Source organism: Schistocerca serialis, chromosome 6 (assembly GCF_023864345.2).
Source record: "Schistocerca serialis cubense isolate TAMUIC-IGC-003099 chromosome 6, iqSchSeri2.2, whole genome shotgun sequence".
NCBI classification, from domain to species: Eukaryota; Metazoa; Arthropoda; class Insecta; order Orthoptera; family Acrididae; genus Schistocerca; species Schistocerca serialis.
The window spans coordinates 91,994,331-92,019,328 of NC_064643.1; the positions used below are offsets into that span (position 1 = coordinate 91,994,331).

The 24,998-nt window shown below is 43.8% G+C and overlaps 1 protein-coding gene across 1 annotated transcript in view; it reads right to left on the bottom strand.

Annotated features, from left to right (window-relative positions):
* Nucleotides 1–370: 370 nt before the first annotated feature.
* LOC126484204 (UDP-glucosyltransferase 2-like) overlaps nucleotides 371–24,998 on the bottom strand; it is a 49,613-nt gene continuing 24,985 nt past the window's right edge. Inside the window, exons 4-7 of the mRNA XM_050107617.1 lie at nucleotides 22,999–23,164; nucleotides 16,099–16,342; nucleotides 6,262–6,484; nucleotides 371–3,179 (exon numbers count right to left, since the gene is read on the bottom strand). Of these exons, the coding sequence (XP_049963574.1) occupies nucleotides 2,879–3,179; nucleotides 6,262–6,484; nucleotides 16,099–16,342; nucleotides 22,999–23,164 (934 nt within the window). The 3' untranslated portion in view covers nucleotides 371–2,878. The remainder of the gene's footprint in view (nucleotides 3,180–6,261; nucleotides 6,485–16,098; nucleotides 16,343–22,998; nucleotides 23,165–24,998) is intronic.

The window sequence follows — 24,998 nt, forward strand, 5'->3', positions numbered from 1 at the left end:
GTTTTAGCAGCTGCATGAATTGAGGATTGTTACAAGAATCTGAGCGATGCCTTCCGTCGTTACGAACCTTAATCACAAGCACAACTAGAACTGATGTCTCAAAATATACTTCTACTGACATCGTTATTTATCTTTGAAGGTGACAACAAATTTAATTAATAAATAAGAACAGAAATGAACTATAGCTGTTGCGAACTGTAAAACGTGAGATATGGAGGCAACAATGCTGACTTTCCACCGCTAAAGCCTTTGCGATATGTGAAATATGTGTGGAAACAGTAATTAGTGAAATTTTATATTTAATGAGGTAAAACATACATCGGTCTACACCGACGCAAATATTGAGACAAATGTATTTTATTACCTTACAGTCTAATTAAATAAATACCATACAATAACAATAACTTAGATTATGTAACAGAAGAAAAACACTGGAACCTAGGCTGTTCAACACTGAGAGCATCCATCTTCTACTTATGTGATATTTGTGGAGATTGTTACTAATGTGGACATGGACTATGGAGGATAGCTGAGCGTACCTGGAGGAGGAGGCACATTTGGTAACATCGATTCCGTCTTTCCATCTCTGAATTCTCATTCAACTTTGTTCATCGTAATTCAGATTTACTCACGTTTGTGAAACAGTGATCCGTCAGTTATAGACCCCTGTCATCGACTAACAAAACAGACAGATTTGCTTTCGATAGGTGATGACGTATGCGCACTAACATTCGCTGGAGAAAATTCTCAAGTAGCTTCAGTTGACAACCGTGCGTGTAGTCTGTAATTACTGTTGGGGTGGATACGATTTTACAGTTGATTTCCAAGGGAGAACTGCAGAAAGTAAGAGAAGGATTACGAAGCAGAACGCTTGCAGCCGACTACAGTGGTAAAAACACGGGGCGATCTCGGACCACGGGTCATTATAAGGCGTTCTCTCGATACAGGAAGTGGTGCTTCGGTGGACATGTACGAACATAACAGATGTCAAAGTGCGCCGTTCGCTACCAAATTTGAATCTATGTGGTGTCATAATGATAAGGGCCAATGTTTGGCGGTTTGGTAAGTGCAGTGCTCAGCGATCTTAATTCTACTCCGACCTCTGGACTGACTTGCCCAGACCTACAGTTTACGACTCGAAATAACGACCAAGTCGGAATTCTCAACATCAACAACCATTTACAGAGTGTAAACAACAATAAGTAACAGATAAAAATCTTACCACTGACCGTGGGTCGAATCCCGGGCCATTGGATGTGTAACGTGACACTTCACCACAGAGAAAACCAAAGAGCTACACTAGAACACTGAAACCTTAACTGCCTATTGTCGTACGTCACGAATTGGCATCATACCAATGCGACGCTAATAACTGGAAGGTGAACTGTTGTTGTGCCACACTTTCGGTAGGTCCAGATTCTACACGAAGCTACCAACGCTTCCTACACGTACTGCCATCTCGTGCGTGTGATTTTGTTTTCCTCCTTGAAGAAATTAATTGAAGTATAAAGGGGTTTTGTTTTTCCTACGTGGAAAGTAGATGATAAACAAGTGGTTTAAATGAAACGGAATGACGAGACTAGGGCTGTGATGTAAAAGGAGCTGAGTATTTCTCTCACGAATTACAGCACCATCTACCAGATAAAAGCAGCTACAAATGTTGGCGGAGGAGTGAAAGAATATAATCTTAGACGTCTGTGGAAACTTAAGTTATTGGAAAAGCCTGCCTTGACGTGTAGATTCTCCGGATTGTGAGTCATAAGTAAGGAAAAGTAGTCCGAGAACCACATTGTCGATATGCACGAGATGCCAAGAAGCGGAGATTTTCTCTGCTCGGGGACTGAGTGTTGTGTTATCTTAACGTTCGTATCATTGTAAATGATTCCACTGTTGATACGACTGTAAGGGTATGTATCGAAAGCCAGTTAAAAAAAAAAAAAAAAAAAAAAAAAGAAAAAAGAAAGGAGCCAAGTTCCGTTGTTGTGCTTCATCCTCGACTTGCTGTTAACAAAAGAAAAAAAAATGGTTCAAATGGCTCTGAGCACTATGGGACTTAACTTCTGAGGTCATAGGTCCCCTAAAACTTAGAAGTACTTAAACTTAACTAACCTAAGGACATAACACACCTCCATGCCCGAGGCAGGATTCGAACCTGCGACCGTAGCGGTCGCGCGGTTCCAGACTGTAGTGCCTAGAACCACTCGGCCACTACGGCCGGCAGCAAGAGAAAGAGAGACACTTACGTATCTGTTCATACATCAAAGTCCTGCTTTGTATCAGCTAGCGCTGGCAAGATCGGGAAATAACTTATTTCAACACTGAGGAAGAGCAGACGGATAAGGAAATGCGAGCCACACGTTTCCGATACCACAGTGCGTGCAGGCAGTTTCATGCCACGGGACGTTTCAGCTGTAAACACGAAGAGCCGCCTTCAGAGACGGCTACAGCGCGCGCAAGTAGTGCAGTCTTGCCGATGTTCCCTTCTAGCTTTCACAGGCACACGAAAACTTTCAAAAGATCCCTTCACCTTTCTCCATGTCAAGAAATTCAACTACTTTGCCATTTTTTTGGCACAGTAACACGACAAAAACAATTTTGCCCTTAGCACTGTGTCTGTCCCTCTATGCGCCATATACTTTCCTGAGTAATCAGTCAACTTGTATAGTGGAACGTGTCGGAAACTGGTCTATAATAGTTAGTGGTAAGCAACTACCTACCAATTCATTAATGGCAGTTTAAAGATGTTCCCCAATGAAAAATGCTTCTCAGTCTCCAGAAGCCAAGGAGTAAGAGATTCCTACTACGAGCTAGTATTCAGCCAGGTATACAAACAGGACGTCACAGGTCGGGGGACGGTGTCGGCCCAGTGCGCGGTCACTCAGGTCGCTCTGAACCTCCTCTCGATCCGCGACCTCTTGCGCTTCCTCTGACTGTGCGTGCACAGGCAGTTTTTGAGGAGGATCCAGGTGAGCGTGGTGGTGAGGCAGAAGGTGCACGCGATGAAGGCGAGCACGTCGAGCAGCAGGTACTGGTACCAGCTGAGCCGCAGCGAGGCGGGCCGCATGTGGAGCGCGCCGCGGTGCCGGATCACGTACTCCGTCCAGTACACCGCCTCCTCCAGCGGCGTCCGCGGCCGGTCGCGGAACTGCCACGACAGCTCTTTGGCGCGCAGCCGGTACCTGGGCAGGAGGCGGAAGGCACAGTCAGCTACAGAGTCATCTCGTCGGTCAGAGTGCGTTGCACTAAATGAGGAGACGTGAAAATTACTCTGCGAAGTATGCTGACAAAATGCTGCACTTCGATGTGACGAACAGTTTGTGACTAGTGACCAGGAAACGAACCGGACTTCTCTTTCCATTTCGCGGTCAGTCGATCGAACTATTAGCCTATCCTCGCCTGTTCCACTCTCAAACTCGCACTATCACCAGTGTCTCCTCCTATTACAATCGCAAACACGGGTGGTTCTCCATCCAGGGAGAGACCCATCCGAGGAACACATATTATAGCTCTATTCTTTTACTTTCCAATGGCACCAAATTCAATAAAACTGATTCATAAATAAAAAAGTTATATTGGTTACAAACTTACAAGGCACTTCGTTTCACAACGCCAGTTGGTAGCAGGGCCCCACATTTCAAAAGGGTCTCCTAATTACAATTTTGGTCAAAAAATTTCAGAAAAAATATTTTATCCCTAACTCATTATGTACATTCTTACACCAAATTTTCAGAAAAATCTGTGACATAAGGGCAACGGCCACTGGATGATTTCACACGAAATTACCCAGCTGGACAATAGTTCCGTAGCTATCTCTGGGTCACCACTTCGCTGGAACATATTCTTTTCTGCATCCTCTTGGCATACACTTTTTAGCAGTCGCTGTTACTACACCAATGAAGCGTTGATACTTCTTATGTGATGGAGGTATCCAGCGAATGGTGTCATCCAGTTCCGTTGGAAACTTCGTCCAGTCAGCTTTCTGGAATTTTCATCGAGCATGCGGGGTTGCAAATCTGAGTGTACAGTACAAACAAAGCTAGAGTTTGACATTTCTGGCAAATAAGCACTTTGTATCATAAGGTGCTTTTCTGTTCCCTATAGGGTTGATTGTGCTGAGTCCCCAGATCATCAGAATAATTGATTATAGTGGCAGCCTTGAGCTCACGATTGGGTGACTGATTTCGGTGTATGTTTCCATTCAACCGCCGTAGCTCTCGACGCGGCTACCGACTGTGTATAAACCACAAGCATTATAATAACGTAAAATGTCCGTGAAGTGATAGTGATGGGCGCACCTGCTATGGATACTCAAAGATGTGAAGCACCGCAATAGTGAGAGGCAACCGGATTCACCAATATCAAGCACGCTGACGGGAACAGAAAACTATAATTTCCACGTGCTTGTTCCTAGAGCACGCTAAACGTAGTTTCCAACCAGACATTGAAACTGCTAATCATATTGTACCATACAGTCAAATTTACAACACTATAGTAAATTTCGAACATAAATGTCAACAGCTAGAACGCAAAGGTTTACATTTACATCGCATATCAAATGTACAATCAGATGAGTCGGTTCTTGCTTGGGAAAACAGGCACACTTGAAATTTATCGATTCCAACAGCATCTACCACGAATTAGACACACTGAGATGAGTAAATCGTTCATATTTTTTTGGCGTAGAATCAGAGCATGCAATAAAAATGGAGGGTTCCTGTTTGAAAACGCAAAACCGACCCCCGCCCACCCAGAAGGTGTGGTTATGAGATGGTTAGTTGTAACACAGACAGGTGTGCGCTTTACAAATAATAACTTTTCATCTAGAAAATCTTTTTCGTACGAGACCTCGTTTTCCAGGTGTTTCCTTATCTCAAGTTAAAACAAACAAACTGTATAGTAAAGGCGATGAGGGAAGCAAATGATCAAACTGATGTTGGAGTTGTTTGTCACAGACAGAATATCAGCATGATACGGTTTGCTGATGATGTACCACTTGTTGTCGAGGGACTGAGTCAGGTCGTTAGTGAAACGCAATGTGTGGTAGCTGTCGGCTGTAATATAACGTTTGTGACGTAAAACAGTAAAAGGTTGTGACTAGAGACTAGACTTGTAAAAAACTGTGTTCAGAAGAGTTTTTTCTTAAATATCCCATCTGTTTTATTAATTCCGCACACGTAACCGATTCCTACCGCGTATAACATTTTTCTAATTTTGTATTTGCATTTAAGCAGATTACATTTTTAATACGAACTAAATTCCCGTTCACTTTAATTTAATTTGTGTGTGTGTGTGTGTGTGTGTGTGTGTGTGTGTGTGTGTGTGTGTGTTATGGATGCCTTTAGTCTCTGCTTATACAGCTACTTTATTTTTTCACCTTTAAGTAGGTACCTTTATATACCATTACTCATGCCTGAGGCAATAATCCACACGACGGTCGGATTCGGTATTTGTATCACTAGATTCACGCGTATGATGAGTGAGATTTACACACTTCTTACTAACATAAATACAGTTTGTTATAGCTCCAAATATCGAAATATAGCTGTTTATACCCTCTTTCCTAAATAATTTGTTGGTCATGCGCACGTAGTTACGCCGAAGAAAATCTTAGTGTTGGTCATCTTTTTCATTTTTATGTACAACTCCCTCACCAGCAATAGAGCTGTATAGTGTTTCGCTCCCTACTCTTGCATTTAACTGTCCGCCCCAGTTTTTCTTCTTCGTCTCCTGGACGTTCACTACACGCAGTTCCCTCTGTTTCATAATGTATGTGATAAAAGTTTGCTTAATCGACAGTCCTCCTCTGTTATTTCATGTGAGTGCATTCAAGACTTCATTAATTTGTGTTCATCTACCTTTCCGTGGCTAGTTCCGTCAGAAATGCTGAGGTGACTTACTTCATCCAGATCTCCTATCCTACAATTGTTGACTCTTAGTTATCTGAGAGGCTGTCCTGGCAGAAAACACTAGCCAACTAGCTACAGCACTGAAGAACAGCATTACACAGAGACTACGACGAGTCTGTGCGAGTATCATTTGCTACGAGAGATGCCGAGAAACAGGGGCAAGATATTTCTCGAAGCCTAACGTTCTGTGCATCGGCAAAGTCCCACGAATCCGTAACAGGTTAACGTGCAAGAAAGGTAGGTAGAACGTGATTGGGAGCGTAAGCAGACAACAGCAATTCAAAGAAAGAAGAGAAACAGATATTGCTGTCCCGGGCTATGGAGACTCCACTGTATTAGAGGAAAGTGATCTCACTTTGATCCCGGCGCGGTGATCCTGCGCAGCGCGTAGACGAGCAGGTCGGTGTTGACGTAGTCCAGCTCGAACTGCATGGCGACGCCGTGGCGCACCATGTTGGGCACGTTGAGCTTCTGGTCGGCGAACAGCGGGATCCCCAGCACCGGCACTCCGCAGTGCACCGCCTCCAGCGTCCCCATGAGGCCGCCGTGGGAGATGAACGCCCGCATCTTGGGGTGGCCTGAAAGACGTGCGCATGAAATGGACTTTGATCGTCCAGACGAACGAAAATCTAGAATGAGATTTTCACTCTGTAGCGGAGTGTGCGCTGATATGAAACTTCCTGGCAGATTAAAACTGTGTATACAAGATTAAAACACAGTTTTAATCTGCCAGGAAGTTTCATATCAGCGCACACTCCGCTGCAGAGTGAAAATCTCATTCTGGAAACATCCCCAAGGCTGTGGCTAAGCCATGTCTCCGCAATATCCTTTCTTTCAGGAGTGCTATTTCTGCATGGTTCGCAGGATGTGATGTGATGTGACGTCCGCAACGACCAAACAGAATGACAAAAAAAAAAAAACAAAAAAAAAAAAAAAAAAAAAAAAAAAAAAAAAAATTGGTAGAGCACTTGCCCGCGAAAGGCAAGGTTCCGAGTTCGGGTCTCGGTCCGGCACACAGTTTTAATCTGCCACGAAGTTCCTGATTTACTATGGTTTGCTAAGGTATGGGCAATGAATAACTGCGGATTTTTATGGATATCATAACATTTTTTATCAATTTATTGCCTCTGAGGGATGTACACTAAACGTTACCACAAGCGCTACGAAAATAATGACACACAACTGAAATAAAGTACTACAGACTCTCACATTATGTACGTCTTTGTACATCTATGTACGTCTACGTACATTCAAACTCATACTGAACTGTTATTTCATATTTTTTTGTTTCTCTACTTCTGTCTGTGCAATCTGTTCCATTGCATTCTCTCCAAAGGATATTTGCTGAAATACACTCCTTCGTGTCAGGCCGCCCAAGACACTCTCTTTCCGCAAACGCTAGCCAATAAAAGGACAGGCAAAGCAAGGCTTCCATGGAATGGCGTGATCTGGACAGCCAATGACAGACAAGAAAACGTATTTCTCAGTCGTTTCAAGTGATCGACCAGGAGCCGCGTGGGATTAGCCGTGCGGTCTTAGGCGCTGCAGTCATGGACTGTACGGCTGGTCCCGGCGGAGGTTCGAGTCTTCCCTTAGGCATGGGTGTGTGTGATTCTCCTTAGAATAATTTAGGTTAAGTAGTGTGTAAGCCTAGGGTCTCATGGCCTTAGCAGTTAAGTCCCGTAAGATTTTACACACATCTTTTGATCGATCAGGATCCCAGTGCATAATCACAGTGCAATATATGTCGTCCGCTAGCCTTTATCGCATCAGCGCACACTCCGCTGCAGAGTGAACATTTCATTCTGGAAACATCCCCCAGGCTGTGGATAAGCCATGGCTCCGCAATATCCTTTCTTTCAGGAGTGCTAGTTCTGCACGGTTCGCAGGAGAGCTTCTGTAAAGTTTGGAAGGTAGGAGATGAGTTACTGGAAGAAGTAAAGCTGTGAGGACAGGGCGTGAGTCGTGCTTGGGTAGCTCAGTTGGTAGAGCACTTGCCCGCGAAAGGCAAAGGTCCCGAGTTCGACCCTAGGTCCGGCGCACAGTTTTAATCTGCCAGGAAGTTTCGAACGAAAATCTGTTTTGCAATGGTAAGATCGCCAACGTGAATACCATACAGGTAGTTCGTGTCTCGTGGTTGTGGGAGCTATATTGACCGTCGGCAAGCAGGATGGGCGTAACGCATGGCGTCAACGCCTTTTATCGCCCGTAGCTTGTTTGTGCGCTAGAAATGGCACACTCCGTATCAGAGGTCGTGCAGGAACTGATCTCTGATCGTGTACCGTGAGTAGCTAAATCCGAGAAACCACGCAGCGCGGCAACAGCTTGTCGACGGCAGCAGTTGCCGCCAGGTATGGCAGACTGCACACACTGTCGCTGTCAGGCAAACCATTCGCCCAGTCTACCAGTAGCAGTAACCTCTTTCCCCAACCTCCGCCTTACCCCAGCACGCAGCCCAGATTCTCTACGGAATAGAACTCCCGGGTATAAAACAGTGTCCTCATTATCGAAAGCTGACTGAGCATAACCTGAGTAATTCACGCTAGGTTTTCACATGACGCACTTCTTTGTGCGTCTAGGTTTTACGACGTAATATCTCCGGAGTTTTGTGTCGTATAGTGATATAATTTTACTGGTAGGTTCAGCGGTGTATATGGCTATTGTCTGCAACATATGTTGTCAGCAGAGTTAGCTGCAAAGCAGTGATAAATTAAAACATCATGCCCGATCTGAAGATTTACTGCATGCACGTTGAAAATGTAGTAAGCGATAAATCACTCTCCTTTCATTATTTTGTGGGGATACGGGGTCGTCAGGGAGAAAAAGTTTTTAAATTATGTATCTTGCTTGTTAGAAATGGCTAAGTGCTCTCATTCTGTAATACCTGATGAAGACGAGTATAGTGTGGGTAATTTGCACTCCAAGAGCTACGTTGGGGTCTCGGAAGATACTCATCATACGAAAAAAATTCCTCTTTTTAAAAAATGTTTTTCTTGTTATTGCCAGTCTGCGTGTGATGTCCTGTGTACTTCGGCCATAATCAGTTATTTGTTGCCCATGCACTTGCAGTGTCTCGTTTCCGTAGCAGCTTGACTCAGCGCCGAGATACGAGGGTTGTTTTTTAAGTATGAGCCGTTCGCGCGCATAGTCCCGCAGTTCGCGCGGACGCCGCAACAAGCCACCGCGCCACTTGCCGGCACCTTTCCCGTTCACACTGATGCAAGTCGCAGCTCTGTAGCTGAAGTGTACGCATCGCTGTGCTACCTTATAATGTTTACGATTATTGAATCGCCCGCCGCGTGTGAGATACGGTCAGTGATACGTTTTTTGACCGCGAGAAGCCTATCAGCTGCAGAAATTCATCGTCAGTTAACAGAAGTTTATGGCTTGAATGCAATGAGTGAAGGTAAAGTGGGTCAATGGGTTACCGAGTTTAAAAATGGCCGTCAAAACGTCCATGACGAAGAATGCTCAGGCCGGCCCTCTGTGATCACTGATGATTTGGTGGCTGCAGTCGAAACAAAGATTCGTGAGGACAGAAGATTCACAATTTCCACTCTTTCTTTGGAATTTCCGCGAGTTTCAAGATCGGTTTTGTACAAAATTGTGTCTGAAAACCTAAACTTTAAGAAACTGTGTTCTCGGTGGGTACTCAGACTCCTCACAGAGGACCACAAAGGGAAGAGATTTGCCACTTCATTGGACTTTTTGATTCGTTACGAGGAAGAAGGGGATGACATGTTGAGTCAAATTGTCACTGGAGATGAAACATGGGTATCCCATATCACTCCCGAAAGCAAGCGACAATCGATGGAATGGCGACACACAACCTCACCCGTCAAGGTCAAAGCCAAACAGACGCTGTCAAAGCGCAAGATTATGGCAACTGTGTTCTTGGATCGGCGCGGTGTTTTTCTGGTGGACTTTATGCCACGAGGAACGACAATCAACTCATATGCCTATTGTGCAACTCTAAAGAAGCTCCGCGGAGCAATTCAAAACAAAAGGCGCGGCATGCTGACAAAAGGAGTTTGGCTCCTGCGCGATAACGCTAGGGTTCACACCTCTCAAAAGACTCGGGATTTGATTGATTCTTTTGGCTGGGAAGTTTTGGACCATGCACCATACAGCCCCGACCTTGCTCCTAGCGATTTTCACCTTTTCCGGTACCTGAAACACCATCTTGGCGGGCAGCGCTTCAATGACGACGATGAAGTGAAAGCGGCCGTGAACTCTTGGCTGTCGGAGCAGGCGGCCGAATTCTTTGAAGAGGGAATTAAAAACTTAGTTGTATGGTATGACAAGTGCTTAAATAAACAAGGCACCTATGTAGAAAAATAGGTAAAAGTGTGTAGAATCAGAAAATAAAAGTTTTTTTACAAAAGTGTTTGTATCTTTTTTTTAAAATAAAAACGGCCCTTACTTAAAAAACAACCCTCGTATTTCGTTCGACAACATTATAGTCAGTGCGTTTGGCGTTTGCTGATGTTCCTCTTATAACCTTTTTCGAGACAGTACTCATTCCGTTCAGCCGCTCCTCTAAGCCCTTTGTTGTCTCTGAGATGATTACAGTGACACCGGCAAGTATCTAAGTGTGTCCATCCTGATGTTGATAAAGGAAGTTTCTTCGAATGGAGAAAATATTTTTGCATGGGTCGAGTTTTGAAATCACACCTGAACCATGAATTAGCTAACACGCAATTATGAGGCTCCGGTGGTCAATAAATTTAGCAGGCAAAGTAAGTATAAGTGGCAGTAAAAATTTCGTCAAGCTCTGATTTGGTGTGTATGAGCGCGTGTAACGTAGCAAATTATTACGAGTTGTCACGTTGCAGTGGAGCCTGGCAGAGAGGAAATATTGGCTACTGGGCCGGACGAGCGGAGCGCTTGCTTAATACCACATGCAGTACGTTACGCCTACTGTGTATGAATCTTAAGAAGTACTCTTAAATATTAATCGATTTTTTTCATACCACTGTACCAAATTCTATGGATAACACAACCATATTGCTAAAATGTCAAGTCAATAACTTCAGTACTTTAGGAGACATAGATTTTTACCTAAGAACGTAATAACCGTGCTGGTATTGTGAAACCGCTGTAATGTATTCATGTGCAGTACCAACTGAAATTAAAACCAAGAGGATACACACTTTTTTTACTTTACATGTGGCAAGGGCCTTATCGACCATAAGCCTGCTCTGTGAGCCTCTTACACTTCTGCCTGTACGATGCGTTGTTTGTGCAGTTTCTGTTGCTGTTTATCCCAGTTGTGTCCTCCCAGATGTTATCCCGCCATCTGATTCTGGGTCTCCCTCTTCCTCTCGTTCCGTCTATTGTAAGGCTGAATGCCATTCTAGGTAGTCTATTCTCTGTCATTGATGTTGTATGGCCTGCCCAATTCAACCTTCTCCTCTTGAGCACTTCGACGACGTTACGTTGTCTGTACAGCCCTCTTAAGTCTTCATTTCTTCTTATTCTCCATTCCATGTTATTTTCGTCGCATACAGGTCCAAAAATTTTCCTTAGTACTTTTCTTTCGAATATTAACAGTTTTTCTTCATCTTTTTTTCTAAATATTAATGTTTCACATCTACAGGGCTATTACAAATGATTGAAGCGATTTCATAAATTCACTGTAGCTCCATTCATTGACATATGGTCACGACACACTACAGATACGTAGAAAAACTCATAAACTTTCGTTCGGCTGAAGCCGCACTTCAGGTTTCTGCCGCCAGAGCACTCGAGAGCGCAGTGAAACAAAATAGCGACAGGAGCCGAGAAAGCGTATGTCGTGCTTGAAATGCACTCACATCAGTCAGTCATAACAGTGCAACGACACTTCAGGACGCAGTTCAACAAAGATCTACCAACTGCTAACTCCATTCGGCGATGGTGTGCGCAGTCTAAAGCTTCTGGATGCCTCTGTAAGGGGAAATCAACGGGTCGGCCTGCAGTGAGCGAAGAAACGGTTGAACGCGTGCGGGCAAGTTTCACGCGTAGCCCGCGGAAGTCGACGAATAAAGCAAGCAGGGAGCTAAACGTACCACAGCCGACGGTTTGGAAAATCTTACGGAAAAGGCTAAAGCAGAAGCCTTACCGTTTACAATTGCTACAAGCCCTGACACCCGATGACAAAGTCAAACGCTTTGAATTTTCGGCGCGGTTGCAACAGCTCATGGAAGAGGATGCGTTCAGTGCGAAATTTGTTTTCAGTGATGAAGCAACATTTTTTCTTAATGGTGAAGTGAACAGACACAATGTGCGAATCTGAGCGGTAGAGAATCCTCACGCATTCGTGCAGCAAATTCGCAGTTCACCAAAAGTTATCGTGTTTTGTGCAATCTCACGGTTTAAAGTTTACAGCCCCTTTTTCATCTGCGAAAAAAAACGTTACAGGAAACGTGTATCTGGACATGCTGGAAAATTGGCTCATGCTACAACCGGAGACCGACAGTGCCGACTTCATCTTTCAACAGGATGGTGCTCCACCGCACTTCCATCATGATGTTCGGCATTTCTTAAACAGGAGATTGGAAAACCGATGGATCGGTCGTGGTGGAGATCATGATCAGCAATTCATGTCATGGCCTCTACGCTCTCCCGACTTAACCCCTTGCGATTTCTTTCTGTGGGGCTATGCGACAGATTCAGTGTTTAAACCTCCTCTACCAAGAAACGTGCCAGAACTGCGAGCTCGCATCAACGATGCTTTCGAACTCATCGATGGGGACATGCTGCGCCGAGTGTGGGAGGAACTTGATTATCGGCCTGATGTCTGCCGAATCACTAAAGGGGCACATATCGAACATTTGTGAATGCCTAAAAAAACTTTTTGAGTTTTTGTATGTGTGTGCAAAGCATTGTGAAAATATCTCAAATAATAAAGCTATTGTAGAGCTATGAAATCGCTTCAATCATTTGTAATAACCCTGTATATAACATCACAGGTATAATGGTCGATTGATATAAGCGGATTTTGAAGTTACTGCTAAGTGATCTTTTTCTTAGAATCTTGATGAAACTAAAAAGTGTCTTGTTTTCTTTTGATAAGCGGGCATCTATTTCTATATCTGTTCTGTTGTTATTACTAAAAAGACTTTCTAGGTACTTGAAGTGGTCACCAGTCTTGAAACTGAATCCATCTACAGTCAGAGGTGCGTCTTTTCTTGTTTTCTTAAGAGGATAGGCTCATATAATCTACTTTACTGGAATTTTCTTCGGTTTCATTGCCACAGATTTCTGACGTAATTAACAGTACATTGAAACATTATTATTTGATTGCGTTTTGGTTGTGTGAGTGTTTTGGAGAGACTGAGTGAGTGAATGGGGGACATACGTAAAGTGAGAATGTGATATTTTATTGAAAACTGTGTAAATGCAAGCGTGAGAAAGTTGTTGTGTAATAGGGGAATTTGAGATATATGTCCGAGTCAGCTTAATTTTGTAAAGGGCAGCCCGAGGGGGCGTTGAGTATTAAATTTGTTAGTAATTTATTTCGTGGATACGACATGTATTTTCCTTTCATTAAATTTTATCTAGTTTCTGAATAACAGATTTCTAGTCTAAATTGCGTGTGATAATCTCATTTGCTTACATTAGAAATACCGCGAGTATAGAAGTAGTCGAAACGATTTGATTGGGTGCTTAAGATACTAGCCAATAGAAGTTCAGCATTTCTCGCACGTTTGAGTAGGTCTTGGTGCCTCAGATCTATGACTCTAGATATAGTCGCTCTGGAGACGTCTTCTGGTAAACACCTACGTTAAATCTCGCTGATCAAATTTCTACCAAAATGAAGAAATTTCCACGTTTGATCCGTTCGGGTGTCGCAGTCGAAGAGCGACTACAGTGTTAAGTATTTTGAGAATGTTTGAGCTTTGTGAGTGTTTTATTTTGGGAAATTTCGCGTGTGAACGTTTCAAGTCGTACGTCAACTCCGCTGTGGCAGTTTTCCTGCAGGTAACGAGACGTTATGGCGAGCTCTTCTGTGTAAGAAGACTACCGAACGACTGGCTGTGGTAACTCGCAAGTAGTCCTGGGTCACTGTCTCTTTAGGACGTTTGAAATATCTTCTGACTGCTTTTGCTGGTGAACCTGGAACAGAGTCAACCAGTAACATTTCATAACTACTGTCGGGACTTGATAGCCGTTTCCCTTGTTTTAAAGACAGTAAATCAACCAAAAAGGAAATTTTTGACAGTTTTTTCAAAAGACTCTTGCGCAAATACCGAACGCTCAACAGTTTAACTAACTTTCAGCTACTGCGTCATGGACTGGAGTTATGTGGCCTTTGTGTGGTAGATATCAAGTGGAATTTTCATCACCGCTACTTTTGTCGGCTAAACCAGTATCTACCATCGCTGAGTGAAGGGGCAGACGACCTGAAGCCTATCCAGGTAAGTGGAATGATTGTTTAAAGGACAGTGATAGAGCCACCCGTCGCACCGCACGTAATCTGTTACATTCAATACTATTCAAAATTGGTTTCTAGTGTGATAGGAAAATACCAAAAGCGTTATTAAGTGTACACTTGGAAGTAGGCTGTCTAGGTTTTTATGTTGGCAACGCCATGTAGCGCTCTGTATGAAACTCACTGACTGTGCTGTGTGCAGTCTGTGGCTGGTTTGCATTGTTGGAATTTGCTATTGTAGTGTTGGGCAGTTGGCTGTTAACAGCGCGTAGCGTTGCGCAGTTGGAGGTGAGCCGCCAGCAATGGTGGATGTGGGGAGAGAGACGGCGGAGTTTTGAGAGCAGATGATCAGGACGTGTGTCCATCAGAGACAGTAAATTTGCAAGACTGGATGTCATGGACTGATATATATATATATATATATATATATATATATATATATATATATATATATATATTATGACTTTTGAACACTATTAAGGTAAATACATTGCTCGTTCTTTATCAAAATCTTTCATTTGCTAACTATGCCTATCAGTAGTTAGTACCTTCAGTAGTTTGAATCTTTTATTTAGCTGGCAGTAGTGGCGCTCGCTGTATTGCAGTAGTTCGAGTAACGAAGATTTTTGTGAGGTAAGTGATTCATGAAAGGTATAGGTTATTGTTAGTCAGGGCCATTCTTTTGTAGGGATTTTTGAAAGTTAGATTGCGTTGCGCTAAAAATATTGTGTGTCAGTTTAGTGTTACGTTTTTCACACGCCGTTATTGTCACAATATTTCACACGATAACACAGAAAAGCACAATTTTAAGAGCAAAATAAGAAAACACATTAACATAGCACTGAAAATAATATCTAGTTAATTGCAAGCGCAGCTGCGAAACACTTGGTGCAAATCTACATGCGTGCCACAACTGTTTTACTGTACAACAATAAAAAACTACAACTGCAAAGGAAATTCTCTCTATAGTTACGCGCTAGCAATAAACAATAGCTACACTAATTACACAAACTACAAGAAAAAATCAGAAGATTCCAGTGAGGTATCCTCGGCTAAGTGTCGACATATGAAACGTCCCCTTAGAAAAATTATCGATGACTGTGCTTAAACTGACACACAATATTTTTAGCGCAACGCAATCTGACTTTCAAAAAATCCCTACAAAAGAATGGCCCTGACTAACATTAACCTATACCTTTCACAAATCACTCACCTCACAAAAATCTTCGTTACTCGAACTACTGCAATACAGCGAGCGCCACTACTGCCAGGGCTAAATAAAAGATTCTAACTACTGAAGGGACTAACTACTGATAGGCATAGTTAGCAAATGAAAGATTTTGATAGAGAACAAACAATGTATTTACCTTAATAGTGTTCAAAAGTCATAATCTATATATATATATATATATATATATATATATATATATATATATATATAGCAGATCATGACATCCAGTCCTACAAATTTACTGTCTCTGATGGACACACGTCCAGATTATCCGCTCTCAAAACTCCGCCATCTCTCTCCCCACATCCACCACTGCTGGCGGCTCACCTCCAACTGCGCAACGCTACGCGCTATTAACAGCCAACTGCCCAACACTACAACAGCAAATTTCAACAATGCAAACCAGCCACAGACTGCACACAGCATAGTCAGTGATTTTCATATAGAGCGCTACATGGCGTTACTAACATAAAAACTTAAACAGCCTACTTACACACTATGCTGCAGTTCTCAGCATAGTGTGAAGACTAGACTACGGTACTCACTGAGCACGTCGAACTGCGGCACCCAGTTGGCCGTGTAAACGTTGTCGGGGACGGTGAGTCCCAGTTCGGCGAGGGCAGACGCGTCCACCTTCCATATGAAGCGCTGCGGGGCCAGCTGCCTGAACGCGGCTACGAAGGCCACCAGCTTCTGCAGCGGCATCGTCTCCGTCCGCACCAGCGAGCCGAACGTAAACAGCACGGCGCCCACGTCTTCCGGGGCCCCGTCCAGGAACCGCTTCATATCCTGCACAAAGAATGCCGTCTGTTACCCGGCCGCGTGTGGCAGCACCTTCATGTTAACGTCCGGAAAGCCAGCGGGGCGGGGGTGGGGAGGCAACTCCAGTACTCTTGCCTCACACAGTAGACGTCTGTACGGTCCACTAAGCAAAGTGCCTATTAGTAGCGAGAAGACGAAAAGGGTGTACAGTACGTTCCAAATTGTCTGCCCACGACGTTTCGCTGGCAGTATCTGCAAAACTGCCTTGGCCCTGTCATATCGCTGTGTTTGCAGATGTGTAAGTTCATTCCTCCTCTGCTACATCCGTCACTGAAAGTAACTCCTTGCTCGTTGTTCCAATCTATACCGACTGCTTTCGTTACATTTCTTTGTCTGTCACAGCACATCCGAGTAGCCTTCACTCTCCTTCCTCGGGTAATATATATATATATATATATATATATATATATATATATATATATATATATAATCAAATGTGTGTGAAATCCTATGGGACTTAACAGCTAAGGTCATCAGTCCCTAAGCTTACACACTACTTAACCTAAATTATCCTAAGGACAAACACACACACCCGTGCCCGAGGGAGGACTCGAACCTCCGCCGTGATCAGCCCTCGGGTAACTCGTGGCATCTGTTTTCCTAGTGACAGACATATGAGCAAACTGAGCGTGTGGGCTAGTGTTAAGCGATTTTTGCTTGTACCCTGAAGGTCCCAAGTTCAAATCCCAGCGACCACTTCTCTGGTGGGAAAGCCTGGAAGAAAGTCCACTCAGCCTTGTGAGGCTGACTGACGAGCTGGTTGAATATAAAAGTAGCAACAGTGACGTGGCCAGTCTCCGAAGTAGCGTTTTATGTCGACAGGCTCGGTGCCACATGGCGTTTATCGTTAGTACCAAGAGCGTCAGCGGTTATTTTTTCAGTTTAGAGAGCGAGCTGCTTGACGTATTACGACCACGGATCTCATTGTTTGCAAGACTATCGGCATGTTGTATACGTCAAGATGGTATGTCGGAAGTAGGAAGCGTTCCATTTTCTTACAAATTAATGCCAAAAGTTCGTCCTTCCTTGTCTCTTAGGAATTTTTTATTTTTTCTCTTCATTTCTCCTTGATAGTCTGACGTTTTTCTGCTATAGGTATAGAGCAAAAGTAAACGTCAAACGAAACGTTGCATTCACAAGAATGAACCGTTGACCGGCATTATTTGATAATACTCTTCACACTCTGTTATTTTGCAACATTTGTTCACAGTGTATGTATGTGAATATAAATAACTGTCTGCTTTAATACCGATACATCATTCTTTCGAAAAAAATATAATGTAGTAAGCTCTTTTTATAGCTATGATTTTCGTTCGCACGTTATGACTCGTTCACTCAGGCACGTTGTAAAATCAAACTCCATAGACGAAGCAGTTTCGTCTCACAGTTTCTTTGCTATCCTTGAAATCCAATTCTGTGAGACTAAAGCTGTGAAGTCATCGCAAAGATGGTACTTCGGATTACTGTTCATGATATCTCATAAATTGCTGCCTTGTAACACGTTTATTTACACCACCAATTTCTTGTATGCATTGCAGTTTCTCTACTCTGGGGGACATACTTGCATCCTGCTCCACTCGGCATCCACTCGCCATCGCTCCCCAGATTCTGTAATTTGCACACCACTGATTTACCTGCACTCTTCAACATTTCTTTGCACCGTCCGCCTCCTTCTCTGTCGGCACTGGTGCACCTTTGTCGTTCTCACTCTTAGTAAAATTAATGAAGCTATTACATGTTCCCACGAAGTTTTTTTCCATGATCACATTCTGCGCTCAAACTGCGTGGTAACGATGCGCTCTACTTCGAATTGCAATGTGAGCATATTTAGTCACGTGACCAAGCTAGCTCCGACGACGGATGGGCAACCATTTCGCCTATACATACTGTGCTCTGCTAAAATTTGTCGTATGCTAAGATGCACTGTTCGTTAGCTCTCCATACAACCTTGTCAAAGAAATGACATAACCTCGCTTCTGAGCAGCCATAAACAGCAACACTTGAGCCGTACCATCAGTGTCGTCTGGTCCTGTGTGAGCAAAGGCCAATAACAAACGTTGTTGCATTCACCCGGTGCTTTACATAAATCCGTATATGTTGGGTTATTGCAACTGTCACTTGAAACCACTCATTTAAAATTCGTTACAAGCTACATTTACTGTTCGAAAAACGTGTTGCTCCACTGCATATTTACTAAGAACACATGCATACATAAGAGTACAGGGAACGAACGAACAGGCTGTGGAATTAAGAAACTTATCTGCTGGTGGATAATAGTGCCTGGTTGTTCCACCCCATTCGTTGTAACACGCTCGTATCCTCCTCGACAGCAGTCACTCTGAGGCCACACAGAGCGTGGGGAGGGTTGCTGCGACTACGCAGCATGCATGCTGAACCACCGCGCGGGATTAGCCGAGCGGTCTGAGGCGCTGCAGTCATGGACTGTGCGGCTGGTCCCGGCGAAGGTTCGAGTCCTCCCTCGGGCATGGGTGTGTGTGTGTTTGTCCTTAGGATAATTTAGGTTAAGTAGTGTGTAAGCTTAGGGACTGATGACCTTAGCAGTTAAGTCCCATAAGATTTCACACAAAACAAAATAACATGCTGAACCGGGTTCATCACAGCAGATACACCAGGCTGTTTCATTCGGTTGATTTCTGCCTCCTGAAAGTGGACTTCGCGAAGTGGCAACCACTTCGCAAAGTCCACTTTCAGGAGGCAGGTCATCGTCTTGAAAGATGAGCTCATTGCCGAAATGTTGATTTCAGGACAGAAAAGTAGCTTAGAGGATACTGTGCCGATACAGCACAACCTGAAAATATCCACCATAGCGTCGAGGACACCATACATGCTATGGGACCAAATTATATCTGTTCGTTCCCCTCTTTTCATACTAATCTCCCGAGATTGCGTGGCTCAGACGCGCTTTAGTACTTACGGCTTCCATTCACTTCGACGACGGTCATCAGACACCAGACAAATCTTTCGTGAAGAGGACAGGTTCCATTCCAGGTGTGCTCTTTTCCTTGCCTCCAAAAACAGGCATCTGTCACGTATGTTGCACTCCTCTCGGATTATACATAATGGTACGGAAATGGGCACCTCAGGCTAATGCTTATTGCCCTCAGCATGTAATAAGTGCATTGTATGCGAAAACTTTGCTCGTACTGATGCAGTTTCTCTTTATTCCATTAAACTTTCTGAAGAAGATGAAGCACGGAGGTGTCTGAGCCGGAATAATTATTTATTTCACGGAGCTCATACTGTATTTTTTAGCTGTTGGGTTCTCCTCTGTCTTAATAACCAAATACAGTTCTACACACAAGCTCTTTGTTGAAATCGTCGAATTCCGTAAATTTTAATCCTCATCTGTATGCCTTTCTAGAAGAATCGAAACATATTTTGACATCTGGTGACTCTGCTGATGTTCCTGATCTGGAAATATGGCCTCTTGCAACCATAGGAGCAGCGCTGCTATTCTGCCCAGCAGCACCGAAGAATAGTTGCGGCGCTATGGTTCAAACGGCTCTGAGTACTATGGGACTTAACATCTGAGGTCATCAGTCCCCTACAACTTAGAACTACCTAAACCTAACTAACCTAAGGACATCACACACATCCATGCCCGAAGCAGGATTCGAACCTGTGACCGTAGCAGTCGCGCGGTTCCGGACTGAAGTGCCTAGAACCGCTCGGCCACACAGGCCGGCGGTTGCGGCGCTATGTACGCGCTGGTTGATTGATTGACGTCCCTGAGGAATGCGGCTATTCGGATGGCAACTGCACGTGCTGACACTCCTCCTTACCGTAGAGCGACAGTAAGCACTCATTCGCAGTCTGAAATGATTACTGAAGCCACGGTGACAATACTTTTTACAAGCAGAATGCTTAAAACACGCCCGGGTGACCAAAATAGGGCAACATCAACTGCATCTCTAGCGGCCTGAAACGAATCTTCCCCGGTGAACAACGCGATAAAGAGCCAGCAGCTGCAGTTGGTAGTGGTGGCTGGAAATCCTCATTTTCAGAGATTACTTCCAGAACTGCGGATATTGCAATATAGGCGATCGAGAATGCACCATGTACTCCACTTCTCTTGATAGCCAGGAGCGTGACTTTCAGAATGTTCAGGGCAATGAACATTAGTCACAACTTGCGTTTTCCACTTTGACAGCCTGAACTGCCTACACAAGCCGGATGTCTCTTTCACTACTGGAGACACACTGAACTATACAGAGAAGAGAGATTTTGCTTGAAGGGTTCTCTGGAGTCCAACCCGATACGATCGTCGAATACTCAGTATATTTCGGCGAATAACTGTTCAGCCATCATCAAGTGGTGCTGAAGCAATGGTCTGTCCACTCTCTGCGTTTCTTGTGGTGGGGAAGGAGGAGGCTGCGGTAGGTTGCGGAGGTGGTAGGGGGTGGGGTGGGATGGAGTCGCAGTACCTCTTCGGCGGCCGTGGCGGAATCATCACGTGTGCGCTTGTACCGTTGCTCCTTGACAGAGCTTAGTATTTGTTCCCAGGCCTTACTGAGATGGTAACAAGTATCCCTGTTGGCGAAGTTACCTGTTATGCGAATTTCTACGGCATCTATGAAGATGCAGTCCTAGTAGTTATTTCTGGAGGCCAGTACTTTTGTCTCGTCATAATTCGCCGTGTGTCCAGTGTTTATGCAATCTTCTGCTCGGGCAGATTGTCTTGGTTGGCCTAGGCGGGTGTAGCGTTGGTGTTCTTTGCATCGATCTTCCACCGCACGAATTATTAGCCAAAATTTCGTGGACATTCGAAGATCTTATCCGGCTGGACACCAGAGGCGCCTTCAAAAGGCGTAAACGCCGGGAAAGGCTCAGATCACATAAGAGAGATTTTGTTTTATCTCAGTTACGCAGGTGGTTGTCCGTAGTGATAGCTCGTGATCGAAAAAGTACTGAGCAGGAGTTTCCCGAACGAAAACACAAGTTATTCTGGTGATGAAGATAATGCAATTTTTTCGCAGCAGTTTTTGTTTCGATGTCCTCTTCGCTACCCATAATCTCAAAATTCTTCACCTTGCTGCCTGTCTTCTTTTTTTCTCTCTCTTTTGAGCTGTTGTTCTCGTGGGATCTGCTGAAGTTGTAAAACTGAGCGAGCTCTGTTCAGTTCGAACTGTCTTCTATTTATCCCTCATGCAAAAGTCTTCTTTGAATCAAATTAATAAGACTTTTAACTATATAGGACACAGATACAGAACTTTATTCTGTTGATCGCTCTCGTTCATTCTATAAAGCTCTTCAGAGCATGTTAGCCTTAGTTTTCCACCTGATTAATTTTACTAGCACGGCTGCTTTCTTCCATCTCTTTGTTCATCTTCTCCTCCTGCCCCATGTCACTATCCATCTCCTATCCCCCCCCCCTTCCCCCAGGAAATCAAGTCAGTTGCAATGAATGCGTAAATTGGTTGGGATCATTAACATAAGGGGGTACAGCAGAGACTTATCCAGCTGCTGAATCTGAATATAGCCTATGTCCGTTCTAACGTTTATTAGAATATCATGTAAAAAATTGAAGTAAATGTATCACGAACTTTCCGAAACTTTGGTAACGACGTTAAACTACGACTTCCTTTATGTATATTAACGTGTAGTCTGTATCCGTCAGAACATTTATTAGAATATCGTGTAAAAATTTGGAGTGAACAGGTCACAAACGTTTCGAGGTTTTTGGTATCAACGTTGAACTACGACTGGTCTTCCTATAAAATACATTAAAAAAGTATAGTTTATGTTTGCGAACGTATATTAGAATGACGTGTAAAAAATTGAAGTAAGTTGGTAACGAACTTTTCGAGATTCTTGGTAACAAAGTTAAACTAGATCTTGGCTTTGTATGGCAGTATAGATTAGTCGGGCGCTGTTTTCATGACCGCTGTGATAACGACTGTTTTGGTGAAAACCGGCGTAGAGATTTATCTGTCTGTGTTTACTTTTTATTGTTTGTTTAAAAGCTCTATCTGCCCTAATTCCATATCAGTAATCTTGTCAGATCATCGGCCAAAGCGTGCGATTAGATCTTGGCGCAATTCTCAGTACCTCGAATATGTATTTGGTTCAGTTATCTTTTCTTGCAAAAATGCATTCTCGCACTCACGGATTACCTTCTCTGACACACACAGTGTATTACTTCTCGCAGTATTACGTTCTTCAGCTACACGTATTCACGTTGATCTTGTATGTTTTTCACGTGATTCTACAGACGCCACACTAGAAGTTCGTGTCACGCTGCCACAATTCAAAACAGTGGTTGTTAAGTATTCTTGTCGGGTACACCGGTAGCTTACTTTTGAAAATCCCACTTAGTTTACCAAAAGCACTGAAGACCATTTTTTACTGTTCTGTTTTTTTTTTTTTTTTTTTTTTTTTCTTTTTCGTCCATCCGCAAAACCACTTTCAACTCTTGTCTGTAGTTGCTCTAGCTTTCAAATGAGATCGTAGGTGACTACATGTTGTTGCATAGGTGTCTCAAAGACAAATTAATTTAATCTTTCAAGTTTTTTCCCTAACTTAGAGGAAACAATCTCAGTAGCAGCATAAGTAAGAAAAAGGGATAGCATTATCTGACAACAGACCTTTGAGCACGTACTTACATCTGGCAGTTTCTTAGGCTTGCTGGGGATGTGCATTCCGCCGACTTCCACTACGTTGGGGACGAAGGGCCGCGGGTGGTTGATGCTGAAGTGGCTGTTCACCAGCATCAGATTCGTGTTTGTCACCAAGTCCGCCGTCCTGGGAATCCCCTTGCCGAAATATCGCCTGGTAAACAGAATACGTCCCGTTCGGTAAGAGTTCGTATACTGGGGAACTGAATGCAATTATCCTGAAACATTTAATATTCACTTTCATATAAACATTTTTACAGATTTTCAGCAGAATTTTGCTCAAATACTACACACGTAATAATATCATTAATAGCAATAATTCTGTCCACAATTTGTACAGTGTTACCAAGTTAATAGCTTCTACATGTTACTTGTGTCACTGTTATATTTGTATTAGTGTGTTTATTCCCTCTGAAAAAGTCTTAACAGGCAAAGGATGAAAAAATCTAGGATCGATACAATTAAACAAAATTATTATGCTTCAAGTAATTCTAATTTTATGATTTTAGAAGCGACTGTTTAAGAGTTTTTTTTTAAACTTTAAATGTCACTAGTCAAAAAGATTACGGAACTGGTTTGGTGGATGACACGCACGTAGGTAGCAGCAACGTGAAGCTGACATCAAAGTTTAGTTCAAATCTGACAGATTTTGGGAAGTGGTACCTCAGACTGGAAACTATGTAAATGGCAAAAAATCATCTACCGAAAAATATACAGAAATTCAAATTAGGTTTAAACTCACCCTCTGAAATATACCCTATCCACAGTTTTTCTGTACCGCCTTCTTCTTTTTCTGCTTAGTTTGCCTTTTTCCTTTCCGTCTAATGGCCTCCGTTTATTTATATGCACGTTCTTTTGTTCTCGTAACCAGGACTTGTATCCAAAATCCCGTTTTCATACTCAGTGAAAAATATGATTGTCGGCATTGAAAACAGAGTTGTAGCCAACACAGCAATATACATGGTGATTTTGATTTATGCGGACAAACTGTAGGTCTCTGAGAGGAAAGGAGCAGAAGAGACTACATGGTCATACGGCCGGAAATGCGTTCAAAAAAATGGCTCTGAGCACTATGGGACTTAACAGCTGTGGTCATCAGTCCCCTAGAACTTAGAACTACTTAAACCTAACTAACCTAAGGACATCACACACATCCATGCCCGAGGCAGGATTCGAACCAGCGACCGTAGCAGTCGCGCGGTTCCGGACTGCGCGCCTAGAACCGCGAGACCACCGCGGCCGGCGGAAATGCGTTCCAAGGGATGTACACCCACGTGAAGGTGGAGATAAAAGGTATTTGAGTGTGCGGGTTTCAATGATTGGAAGCACACATAGAAAACACGAGGCAAGTGGGACTTTTCTACTTGTACGATATTTTAACTTCACAATCAAGAGGGCAATGAGTTGGAGCACCGTCATACTGTAACCACGTCACCCTTTCTGCCTGCAAAGCAGTGGAATCAGGGCCAGCCGCAGCAAGTGCCAATGTGCTTCGCTTTTGAGACGTTGTGGAAAGGTGACTGGTGCTGCGATGTGGTTGCCGGTATTCCCCTCCCACGCACAGAGGATGAACCGGTGGTGACGCATCGCTGCCATACCGTGGGGGTTCTCCGTAGGCCACAGGTAGGCGTTGTGAAGGTTGACGATACCGACCCTCGTAAAGGCAGCCTCATCTGCGATTAGGACGGATGAACGAAATCCCACCAAAGTGATGGCCTGTCCAACGAACCAGCGACAAAACCGTCGCAGTAGCGGTGAGTAATAAGGCCAGTACGCTTTCTAAAGTAATACGCGCACTGGCATTGTCGTGGAGAATGTTCGACACGGTCGCCTGGCTTACAGCACGCAGGCTGTTCAAATGGCTCCAAGCACTATGGGACTTAACATCTGAGGTCATCAGTCACCTAGGAACTACTATAAACCTAACTAACCTAACGACATCACATACATCCATGCCCGAGGCAGGATTCGAACCTGCGACCGTAGCA